Consider the following 13,238-nt stretch of genomic DNA (forward strand, 5'->3'; position numbering starts at 1 on the left):
AAAATTCAGAAAAAGCCAGTGATGGTTAGAGAAAGTCCTTGTCTGTGTGAACACCACTGGCTAGTAGTAGATAACAATAATTCCAACCCCACCAGCTGGTTGGTGCCAGCTAGAGATGTTTTGTCAGACTTAATTAGAATAAGAATCATTATTTTGAAAATAATTTATGCTTTAATATGTAGGATATAAGCTTGTAACTTGTAGTCAGGGAGGGGATGGAAAAGTCAAGGATAAATTCAAATGCCCCAAGTTGTAAGGAAAGAGGGAAAGTTTTGATTTTTGGTTCATCATTTTTAATATAAGCTATTGACATAAACCAATAATTTATATATAATTAAGACTGTATCATAACTAGATTAACTAAGAGTGTCAGAATATACTATAAATGTAAGGTAACAAATGTTCGTGGAATCTCAGCTATAGCAACAGCCATTTTTCATCCCTTTCCTTAGTCAATATAGTTATTACAATTTTTACAAAAAAGTGAAGGACTATTTGCCTTTGCTGGCATGATTAGTTACAGAACTACTGGAAGGTTAAACACGAAATTATTATTTATGAGACAAGAAGATATTGGCATTACTATATAGTTCATGTAATTATCTCACACATTCAGGAGAGAGTAAGTTTTCTAAAATTGTATTGTGGTTAAAACACCGAAAAGCTTGTCTTTGAAAAAAAAATACCTTAGGGCAAGTAAAACTAAAGGCATCCAAGATATTTTTAAATTGTCATCGTGCATTCAACTTAAAATAAGTTTTAAGACATGAGGATGATGAGATGATTTTACACAATGATTCAAAACAAAGTATCTTTACAAGTCTGCGTGCCCTTCATGTTGACCATGAAGTCATCAGTTAAGGTGAATAATCAAGGTAACTCTTTCTTTTCTTCTAATTCAGTGCTGAGTACAAGAGAAGGACTAAATATGTTCAGAAAAGTCTTAATCCTGAGTGGAATCAAACAGTTATTTATAAAAGTATCTCCACGGAACAGGTATGCAATGATTGTTTTCTATGTGACAGATTTAGGACAGTGATGACAATATTATTGGAAGATTGTGATCCATGTCCATTTTGCCATACAAACAAAAAAAAAATTAAGTCTTTGCAAGAAAGGTAGCCAGTAAAAGGAACTGGGTGTAGTTCAAAGATATGGTGAAAGGAAATGTGCACATTTTGACAAAATGTCTAAAAAATAAACCAAGTAAATAAATGAAATAAAACTAGTGGAACATTTTCCATAGATTATTTCAAAATTAATTGTTTCAATAGACTGGACTATGTTCATCATACCCTGAGGGAAAGTATTTTCAAACTGGCTATACTGTGACTTTCATAAACAATACAAAGAAAAAAGATTCAAATGCACTGGAAGGGGTTATCCCGCCAGGCAACCTTTTAGGAATCCTCTCTTCTCTAAATTGAGGCTTCCTACGAATCCAGTATTGTGCAACCAAATTATACAGAAGAAAGCATGGCGATGACTGGCCTAAAAGATTATCACCACGAGTAAGTGACTCCAGGCAAAACTGCATCCTTGGGTTTCTGAAAATCTTCATGTCATAACTTTGCATGAATAACAGAAAATAACTGATAGTTTATAAGCTTGAATTCAGAGAGAAAAGAATACAAATAGAAAGAAGAGATCCTTAAAAACAATTTACAAATGAACCGTCTTTCAAAATGAGGTTTCTCATTTGCCCTCTGGAAGAGTTCTGGTTTGACTATGAAGTTGAAGCTGAATATCAATTGTATTCTGGGTTCTTGGATTTAAAATAAGTTAAATTCACCTGCTGAAATAAAACGATGCTACTGATGTTTTTTGGCCATTTACTGAAACAGAAAAACTATAATCCAAATATTTTATCTAAATAACCTAGACATTTTTGCAAGCAATGGTTAATGACATTTTGATTTGAACTCTAGCTCAAGAAGAAAACACTGGAGGTGACAGTCTGGGATTATGACAGATACTCTTCCAATGACTTTCTTGGTGAGGTGAGCCTATGATTTCATTTTCTTTATTTGCTTCATTGCAAACCACCAATTAAAGCTCGATGCAAAGCATATTTCTTAAGTTTATAAGATAACTATTTCTGGATAAAATCCTTTTGGATTGACTCTTTGAATAGATGAACAGCAACTCAAGAAGTAGTTCTCACTTTACCACTTGAGGTACTTTATAGTTATTTAGCAGAATGAAATATTAATTGTTTTGATAAAAAGTTATATAATCATGTCCTGAATCCAAATTATTATGTTAAAAGTTACAGGTAAATTTATTATAAAATAAGCTATATTTTTTCAAGTACATTTTCAAATTTCCTCACTGCATGTATGAATGATGTGATGTGACGTTTTAGATTCTCATTTCATCTAAGTATCCCACAAAATATCCCCAAATATTTTAAGAAGCAAAACTAGAAACAAGGGAAAACAGTAAGAACATTTTTTATAAACTCATAAGGAATGTAATCTAATTAGGGAATCAGGCAGGATGCTCAGATCCTGTGATTTTTTTCCTTCATCTATCATATTCCAAAAATACATATTTCATTTAGTGATCTTTGCTTAGAACAGAAACTGTTAATTAATGTTAAAAAAAAAAAAAAGTAAATCCTCTCCGAAAATATATAACATCTAGAAAATATGATCTCCTTTTGATGGAGACAATAGGAAACAGCTGTGTAGTCTAGGTGACATGAGGCCTTACTTGGTTCCTACACTTGGTACCTCTTTACCATCAAAACTAGATCATTTGAGCTTCACTTGCAGGCTCCGTGTGGTACAGCCACTCGAACTAACCTTGGTCTTAGACAGGACTACTCCACGATGCGCTGTTGTATCTGACTTCATGTCCTGTTTCTTTGAAAAAGCTGACTTATTGAAGTCCTTACAATTTCTTGTTTATGTGAACCTCAAGCATATATCCACTGAGCTGTATTTCATTTTTTTATACTGATCAAAGATGTCAACTACCGTAAAATGCATCATTATTTTGTACCACTAAGAAAGAGAAAATGCTACCAACTAAACTATGACACAGTGCTTTCTTGCCGTGAATTGTTGGTCGTATCCCTGTTTCAAATGTGAACTAAAGTATGTTTTAAAATAAAGAGAATAAGTTAGTAATTTCAAATTAGCTGTTTCCTTTTTCATTTTGTCCCGTTTGTAACTAAAATCATCTTTTAAAAAATGCTAGCCAAGTTTAGCAGTAGAATATGTCCATTCAGCAAAAGAAAGCTTTATTTCATAAAACAAACTCTAAACTTTTTGTATCATCTCCAACTAATTAATTAATAGTCAAAGATATTATAAAGTTCATTTTAACCAAATGTTTATAAAGCATCTAGTATGCACAAGATGTTGTTCCCAATATCATGACTGAAGAAAAATGAGGAAGACAGCCTTACCATCCTGAAGCTTATACTGTATCCTTTGACTTAACGTCCCTGTGTAAATTTCAGATCACAGAGAAAAGTTCTGAATGAATTATAGCTTAGTCCATAAATTTCATTGACTCACTGTACTTTTTTTTTTTCAGGTATTGATTGATTTATCTAGCACATCTCACCTCGATAACACTCCTAGGTGGTATCCTCTCAAAGAACAGACTGAAAGCATTGATCATGGCAAGTCCCATTCCAGTCAAAGCAGCCAGCAGTCCCCGAAGCCATCTGTCATCAAAAGCAGGAGCCATGGTATCTTCCCTGACCCATCCAAGGGTAGGAGATATTTCACGTAGAAAAAGCTTGTGTCTGTTTGCTCACCCAGTATCTTCTTGAGTATGAATGCCTGTGTATTTAATACCTTTTGAAAGGTTGGATTCTGTTAGGAAATACTGAATATGGTATCATGCAAGGAATAATGGGTATGGAATCAGGAGGAGTGGGCTTCAGTCTCAGATCAGCCCATAATTAGGTTGATGACTGTGATCTTCACCTCTCTGGCTCTATTTTTCAGTCTATAAAGTGGAGGAAGTTGGGTTATATGAGCTATTGGGTCTTTTTCAGTTCTCAAAATCCATGATATTACGATTTTATAAAATGCATTGGGTATTTCATATTTCGTAAAGAAAACATAAGTCTTCAGAAATTCATTGACTAGACATAATCGTCATTACCACATATGCATATTTCTTCTAATGTTTAAATCCCTATTTTTCACTGATATATTCTTACTCATAAATTATGTATGTAATATATGGACAGTTTTGTGTTCTGCTTTTTATTTATATCAAAAACATCCTCCTCCTGTCATCAACACAGTTGGTATGCTGAAATTTAAACCTTTCCTAAATGTTGGATTCAAACTAATTCTAATTTTTTTTAACTATTATTTTTTAAATTGCGATATCATTCATTGTGTTTGGCAAGATGCACCCCATTTCCATGGAAATAAGCTTTTCCTTTGGGAGATTCATTAACCAGTTACCCTACAATCTTCCTCATAAACCGAGTTACTGCCTCCACAAGATAACTATGTAGTATCTTTCCAGGATATGCTAAACTATTCACAAGTATTAAATATAAATTTTTATATTGGGCCTGAGCATCACTTCCTGTTCACCTCTTTTCGGGAAGTACATCAGATTAGAAGTGGTTCTTTGCAGTTTGGATCGGAAACGCAAGTCTTCTAGGAGATGGACAACTGAGGTCGTGTCCAGGAGGCCACTGAGTTGATAGGATAAACTGCTGACTACAATAAGTGCTCTAGATTAGTTATGAGTTTTACAGATCATTTATGGATTCCCCTGAGCCAGATCAACTCTACCCTGATTTACATTCTGGAACATCCTTGGTATAAAAACCTCTGTCTCTATGACTACTATAGTAAATGTGTGATCTACATATACATTCTCTAAAATCACCTGAGATGATGATAATGCAGTCTCCACTTGCATATATCCTAATGACTCATACCCCTTCCTCCAGGAATTCACTCCATTTTTAATTAAAACTCCTCCGCGGCAGTGTCCACCTCCTGTTTCTTGCCTGGTCCGTACTAGAATTAGCAGAGTTGCCTGGTGAAACTGTAAGTTGATACATTCATTTACATGCGGATACTCCAAGTGTATTCCTCTTCTCAGACATCTCTTCTCAAGATTATCATCTTCTTGCCTTTCCTCCCCAAAATTGTCTCCCAAATGTTTCACCACATTGCTGTATGGCGGGCAGTTGCATCAAGGAGCCAAAAAAGAAACCGAATTAACATCGAATTAACATAAATCTAAGACAGTTTCAAATTATGTGAGACCAAGCTTGACAGGAGGAATGCCGGAGCAACTTTAACTCGTGTTTTACCCTTTTGTAACCAGACATGCAGGTTCCCACCATTGAGAAATCCCATAGTAGCCCCGGTAGCTCGAAATCCTCATCTGAAGGTCATCTCCGCTCTCATGGACCATCTCGCAGTCAAAGCAAAACCAGCGTCACTCAGACCCACCTGGAAGACGCGGGGGCTGCCATAGCCGCTGCCGAAGCCGCCGTGCAACAGCTCCGCCTTCAACCAAGTAAAAGACGCAAATAAATTCCTCAGCATGGCAGCTTAGTGTTCATCTGTTGCCTTTCTTTCCCGCTGTCCTTCTCCGTTTGCTTTGTTTTGGGCATACCCTGCTCACTCTGTTCCCTGTCCTTTTGTCTGTGTAAGAACACTATCAATACATACATATGCTCTTTCTCATGTAGATTTTTTTTTTTTTCCAATTCACATAGACCAAAATGAAACTGGCTGTTTCTCCTTTGTCTCCACTCTCCATCCAACCTGGCTCATAGTATTTGGTAGCTGTGTCTGTGATGTTTGCAGGCAAAGCCATGTTGTGTGTCCTCTTTATGTGTACTTAAAAATCCTTTCGAATCCGGGAATGATAAGCACAAGTCGCTGCCGATTTTCCAGGCATTACACTGAAAAAACAAAAAAAGAAAAGCACACACATAAGCATTTAGAGAAGATTAGCAATGAGAGTCTCGCCTCTAGAAACGCTGAAGAATTTTAGGCAGAAGAGTAATGTGACCAACAGTCAAGTTCTAGAACCTAAGGGAAATGGAAAAGCCGTTTCCAGCTTAAAAACTTTAATGAATTATGCATCTGAAATGATGTAGCTTTCCATGTGAGAAACTATCTAGTCTTCTGAAGAAAAAAAAAAATTAGTGAAGAAAATCATGCTGCTTATAGTCACAAAAAAGTATGTAGTCTTAATTAATATATGTCTACGCATAGGCAATGAGGCAGTGTAACCTCATCAAGGAGCATAGGTGGGTCCATTCTGTTGGATCACACTTTGTATAGGATACCAGAGAATTTATAGGGTTATTTTTTTCTAACCACTGGAAATCCTTTGAAAGTCAAGACACCAGTTAAAGTGTACCAATTCACCCATCTTAACTGCTGTAATTTCAATGGATGGCATTATATAAAAACTTAGTAAGTACAGAGACTTTAAAAATGAAGGTGCCAAGAAGAATTAGTCAAACAACGGAGACAGATTCATCTTCTCCCCATCTCCCAAAGTCGTCATTTCCAAAGAAACAGCCAGTTTTAAGCCCCTTTAGTGCTGTGCATGCAGTGTCATTTTGGCATTTGAAAACACAAGTTATTTCCGTAGAGCAAAAGAGCACTTCTGTTTGCATGACTAACATTCAAGCTGGTTCCATCTGAGGATACATACTCTGGGTTTCCATTTCACCCACACTGCCACAGCAGCACATAAAAGCGGTCAGTCTAATCATGCCAGGAAGCAGCACAGACACAGCATAGCAGGAGTCCTCCCCATTCAAAGAACTCAGTCTGATAATCTGCCTCCACCAGCCAATGGCAACCAAGACCAAAGCCAGCTAGCCCTCAGGAAGGTGATGTCTGATGGACCAGTCAAGCCAGAAGGAGGTGAGCAGAAAGGCGCTATTCAAAACACACAGCAAGAACATCCCCCAAATTTAAAGCCCTCATCTTTTAATTTTTAGCAATTGTCTGATGCAATGTGTTTATCCACTTTTTAATGTGCTTTTGTGGGCATGGCATTTCAGGACTTCATCATCATCGTGTTAAGTCCCAAGATCGGTCCCATAATATATTGACTACAGTGATTTGTATTTTTCTATGCACTGGGAATCTTTTGACTTTTGTTGGGAAATAGATTAACAGTATTCATATTGCAGAATGGAATGCATGCTACTAACCTAATCTGTTCAAGCATGACTATCAATATGTTGCATTGTGATAAAAGTTTAAACTGCTCACAATTCGAGTTAGCATACCAGTTGGAATGTAGATCAGTTTTGTCAAATATTATTTCAAGTGTAACTTTTTAAAAATTCAGTGGATTTTGGAACTTCTTAGAGGAAAGTAAAGGGGAAAAAAATTGTTAATGCACTTGTTCACCTTTACATGGTGAAAGTTCTCTCTTGATCCTACAAACAGTCCTTTTCCACTCATGTTTCCGTAGTTGTCAAGTGTATCAGATGTGTTGGGCATGTGAATATCCAAGTGCCTGTGTAATAAATAAAGTATCTTTATTTCATTCATAAACTGCTGGGTTCTGAGCCATTGTTATATAATGCAGCTTAAAATGATTGTGTCAGTTTTTGCTTTCTCATTTGATCCCTTGCAATAGAGAATATATAGTTACTGTTCCATTACTAGTGAGAGCTGTAATGATAGAACGTTTGGTTGCAGGACAAAGTTTCATGTCTGAAACATCATAAGGTAGATGGGAAATTATCACCAAATGAAAGCGCCAGAGCTTACAGAAATGTGGGAAGAAATAATGGGGTTGGGCTACTCTAGGCAATGCTTCCACTGTTTCTTTCTCCTGCGTCTGATCTACTTCGCGATCTCAGGTTCCTGGATAGAGGAAGACAAATCCTCTGAGCTTGGCTCTGGGCATGCATCTAGACTTGATTCCATAGCTGTGTTCAGAAAGGAAAGCAAGTTAATATCTGTCCCTAACCTGACCCCAACATTTGTGATGTTTTCCCCAAGAAAGAGGGTCACTCACTGCCAGTGACAGGGATCAAACCAGGGTGATTATAAAAGTATCTTCATTTCAATTTCAGAAACCTATACCAAAGAAAGATTAAAAAACTAAAGATAGCAGTGTTTGCCCCTGTAAGTCCCTTCCAGTCCTGAAACACTTGACTTTATGATTCTGTTCTTTCCACAAGACTCAAAGTGAAGCCTCGTGCTTTCCCATTGCATTCCTCTTTCTTCTCAGAAAATGTAAAAATTTAATATGCTCTTGTCCCAACTAATCCGATATTTGGGAGCAATGCAAGATGTATGTGACAGTACAGAGTGCAAACCACTGTGATGTGTCTTGAATTCGTAGGCAATTAAGGAAACAATTAGCTTAAATATTAGGATAATTCTGATTATGCATTTACTCAGCCCAGTTTACAGACTATCAGCAAAGCACAATTTCCCTTTTCTAGTTAGCCCCAGGAGTACTTTCCAAGAGTACTTAAAATTCCGCCTCTCACCTTTTCTCCCATCAAATAAGTTCAGTTGATTTCTTAATGTTACTCATTTTCTTACTTCAAATATTCTATAATTATAAGTGTCACAGTATTCAAATGCTTCCCTATTTCACTCTACTTTTAATTTTCATGATTTAAGTATTACTCTATGCTATTTTGTCTGAATTTTTTCTCGATGTGGGTCTTAAAATTTGCAGCGAAACGTTTTCAGTTCCCTTTCTTTGAATGACGCTCGAATGGATATTCTCATCCGTTTAGAATAGTTCTTCACATTGTGCAAAATGTCCGTGACCCATTTTCTCATTCGATCACACCCAGTGAATGAAGGATTGGTTGCAGATATTCTTATTTCTGTTTTGAGTGAGCCGTCGGAGTCAGAGGGCCAGCACGGCTGATGAGGAACACACAGCTAGAAGTCAGAATTGCACTATAACCCATGTCTTCTTCCTGAGTCTAAGCCTTTGCCTTTTAAGTACCTTGGCTCCTTTGAAATCAAACTCTCCTGGTTTCACTGAAAACAATTGTCATTTGCTTCTTTGCTATTTACATGCGGGTCCTTATTAATGATGAGAGGTTGCTGGAAATGATGGCAAAATGCAACTTATGCTCACTTTACCTACTTGATCCTCTTTTCCGAAGGCTGATAATTAAGCTGCCACAAGCCAAGGAAGTAAAACCCCAGTCGCTGCACAAGCCCAGTGCGGCAGCCTGCGGGCTCTGCCGAGGAGCTGTGTGTGCGTCTGTAGTCATTTCTCTCAAGAGTGACGAAATTGTCCCTAAAGAGCTTTTCATATTTTTCCTGTGTGAGCCTCTCAGCAGATTTCTGCTTGAAGTAGCATAAAATATGGGTCAAGCAAGAATTACGGAGTGAGCCAGAGGAAACTTTTTGTCTCCCTCCGGGGTTTAGTTGCATGCTAGGAAACCTGAGGGGAAGGATTAGACAGATTGTGCCAGACCATCCTGATACCTAAACAACCCTCTGTTGGTATTTAGAAATCCCCGGAAATGCTTTTTTTCCAGGCCAGTTGGTTTAGTTGAATACAGGCCTGGCCATTGGAGACGGTAAAACCAACCAGGGAAGAGAGTTTTAAAAATAGGTTGTTTTTAAAAAAAACCATACCAAAGCTAAAACAAATTGAAGTCTTTTTTAAACCTTAAAAATTAATTTAGTTGATTGAAGATATTCCATTTTAAGTGCATTTTGAAATTGCTGAGCTATTTTTGTTATATGCTAAGATTTTAGGTGAGTTTTAAGTTTAGAAACACGAATGCAGGATGGGAAGAAATATCCCTCCACCCCAGGCAATAGGATAGGAGCTGCAGGGACAGCTTTGGAGAGGTGAGCTGGGACGGTGAACCACTGGCTGAGTTGTGTGCAGGAACTATGACTGAGGGTGCCTTGTTTTTGGCTGGAACTGTAGGGAAAGCCTGAAGCTACTTCCACAGTTGGAATTCCATGTAATTCCACAGCTGCTGGAAACTCCAGTTTCAATAAGGCTCCTTTGCGGCCCCTGTCAAAGAAGAGTTTCCTATGCATCTTCCCATGGTGAACTCTCACTCAGCCGTCTCTCTGTGGCAGCTGCTCTCTTGGGCAAGTGGCAGTGGGTGGCTGGGTTGGGAAGCAGGGTGGGCACTGGACGTGGAGAGAATTGTTGGTTCCAAAGGCAGCAGCTGGTCAGTGTCCTAATCTCTGCTGACTGGAAATAAATGGTCCGTTTCGGTCAGAAGGAATTTAGCGTTCTCTGTTTCTGAAAAGGAGAGGGTCCAAAAAGGAAGTAAAGGAGAAATCAGAAGAAATGAGTTCATTTGGAGGTGAAGTCATCTATAACATATGTAAGAAGTTAATAAAAACAGACTTTTACATTCCTCATTTCAGTGTGTTCGTTGTAAAGAAAACTTTACAAATGAGACTTTGGGATAGTTTAAAATAAAAAGAAAACAAACTAATGATGCGAAAATAGCGAATATCCAACAAAAGCCTAAGAGGATCAAATTGGATTTTTGTTTTCAAAGATTTATGCCTGTTTCTCTGGGGACAAGGGTTTTCTTTCTTTGCTGTCTGTGAAAATCAAAATATTCTGCTAAAGTTTTTTTTTTTTTAAGAGTTTCCATATTTTCTTAGAATGGTTTGAGTATGCATTTTCAGACGTTTCCGTAGTCATTTAACATTCATTGCCAGAAATCTCTCTGCTTCATAAGCAGAGTCACAGATCATAAATGTACAGCTCTGACCGCAGGACACTGTCTCTTGTTTCTGGACCTTCATTCTCAAAGGGGAGTTCACTGACCTACCGTCAACGGGGACTTTTGTTCTTTTTGAGTCTGCACTAAGCCATCCACGTAAGGCATTTCTGGTTCGTGCTGGGGACTTGTGTGTTCATTTCATCTGACCTGAATAGCAAGACTGGCTCTATCTACCTATCAGACTTGGCTTCAGTAGTGCTCTGCCTTAGTCACATGATGTAGCTATGGGCCTGTCTAATTGGGTGGGACGATTAATACATGACCTGATGGGGGAGGGGATAGCTCAAGTGGTAGAGTGCATGAGGTCCTGGGTTCAATCCCCAGGACCTTCTCTAAAAAATTAAATAAATAAACCTAATTACCTCCCTCCCTCCCCCCGCCAAAATAAAAAATTAAAAAACCATGATCCAGGAAGGGAAAGGCCTCATTTTTAACATGCCAGAATCCCTTAAGTGCTATGTAGGGCATGTCTATACTTTAACAAAGGTAAACTTCCTTTTTTAAATGTAAGTCATTTTACTTTGGGTTTGAGCAAATTTATTTTCAAAAAGTTGATTTATCAAATTCCCAGCAGAGAGCAGGTCCCTGAGGAAATGAGACAGGCAAGTAAATGCCGATGGAGGAAGGACACATGAGAAGGGACGTGGTGCAGGACCCAGGGCGGAGGGCACAGTCTGAGCTGGGGGCTGGGGAGTTGTCACCTGGGTGGAAGGGGCCACGGAACCAGGGGAAATGCTCCCCAAGGAGAGGGGGAGGGAAGCCAAAGGCACTGTCTGGCTACTTCCCAGTGTGGCCTAAGTCCAGATCTCTACCCATGAATTACTTGGTTTTTTCCCACTTCCACCCAAATGTATTATATTATGTAAAATCATGCTATTTCACCCATTCGCTGTTATGTAAGATAATCTTTGGGGGGAAAGGAGGATGAAGTGAAAGGAATCTTTATGTGTAATGAGCCAGACTCCGAAAAATAGCCTTTTTTAAATTTCATTACTTTGTTGAATGTATAAATACATGTTTTAATCATTGAGGTGCCAAAAAACACTTTTGGATTTTAAATGAAAACATATTATGTCAGAAATATATTGATTGGAGCATTGAGTTTTTTAGATGCAGAAATAGGAATAATGTAGATAGAATTTATAACCTCAATATGTTTTAAAATACTGAAAGATAAAATTTAACGATAATTTGAACAGAAACTAATCAAAATATTAATATTACACATCAAACAAGAACAGATAAATTTTTCAGAAAAAGATGCTTGATGAAAGTCAGGAGGATAGGTCCCTATTTTAAACATAAGAAAGACAATGGAATAAAATTTCTGCTCTGTTTATTCTTAAAAGAATTCAGAAGTAACGTCTACTTTTCCTCATTAAGACATTTCAAGCTCAAAACCACACCATTTTAAGTTCTCTAGGTCTTCCTTTATTTTTATCTGACTGTTTATGTCAAATGAGGTTGGAATCTATAGAGAAAGAGATAGAAAATGTACTTTTTACAATTCAAATTTCTTTCTATGTATTCTTAGTTTCAGTTTGTTGTAAAGTAGTCTCATTGCTGTTGATATTTCTTAAAGTAAATAACTCTTTTGGCTCAGTCCAACTATTAACATACAAGAAAACTGAAAAGACTTTATGTAGAAAAACCCCATTTTTGGAAGAATTTGCATTATTTTATGCCTGCCAAATTTCATTATTTACTCTGAGTTTCTGTGTGACATAAAGTGGTTTGATTTAAAGCAAAAATAGAACAGACAAGCAAGTTTTTATGATACATGTATTATTTGGCTCAAATCTTATACTTCTAGAGGAATTGTGACGTTCTGGGTGAAACACGTTCCGAAGAAGCTTAGTGAAATTGAAAGAATGATGATTTCAATAATAGTAAATCTTTTCAAGTAAGGCATTAGAACAACTTGATTTTATCTTTAATATAAAAAATAAAATAAGGGGGAGGGAGTAGCTGCTCAGTGGTGAAGTGCATGCTTAGCATGCAAGAAGTCCTGGGTTCAATCCCAGCACCTCCGTTAAAAAAGTATTAATAATACAATAAAATTTAAAAATAAAAGGCACCATACAATGATTGTCATGTATATACTGGTTTATGATGAGTGTCAAAAAAAATAGTGCTAATTGTTTTTTCCTCATCTTCACAGTTCATCCTTCATTTGTGTTACTGTAGCTCTAGGCCAGTAATTCTCAGTGTGTCCATTGATCCCTGAGGGTCTCCGAGACCCTTTCAGGGCTCTACAAGGTCGAAAAATTCTCAAGAATAGTAAGATGTTATTTGCATTTTCACTTTTATTATGTAAAAGTGCAGTGGACATTTCCTGGGTTGCCATGAGGTGGTATGACATCATTGCTTTGATGGTTTATGGAATATGCATTTGTCCATTGTTTATGTTAAATTTTTCTTAATTTTGAATATTATAAATATTGATAGATAAAACTCACATAAAACAAAATTCTTTGAGGAATTCAGAAACGTTTAAGACTGTAAAAGGGGTCTTGAAACC

General features: G+C 37.2%; 1 protein-coding gene across 1 annotated transcript in view; it reads left to right on the forward strand.

The window, feature by feature from the left end:
* PCLO (piccolo presynaptic cytomatrix protein) overlaps positions 1-13,238 on the forward strand; it is a 310,882-nt gene that overhangs the window by 258,401 nt on the left and 39,243 nt on the right. The window contains 4 exon segments of the mRNA XM_032484107.1: positions 903-996; positions 1,929-2,000; positions 3,547-3,727; positions 5,320-5,514. Coding sequence (XP_032339998.1) covers positions 903-996; positions 1,929-2,000; positions 3,547-3,727; positions 5,320-5,514 — 542 coding nt within the window.

This window comes from Camelus ferus, chromosome 7, assembly GCF_009834535.1.
Source record: "Camelus ferus isolate YT-003-E chromosome 7, BCGSAC_Cfer_1.0, whole genome shotgun sequence".
NCBI lineage: Eukaryota > Metazoa > Chordata > Mammalia > Artiodactyla > Camelidae > Camelus > Camelus ferus.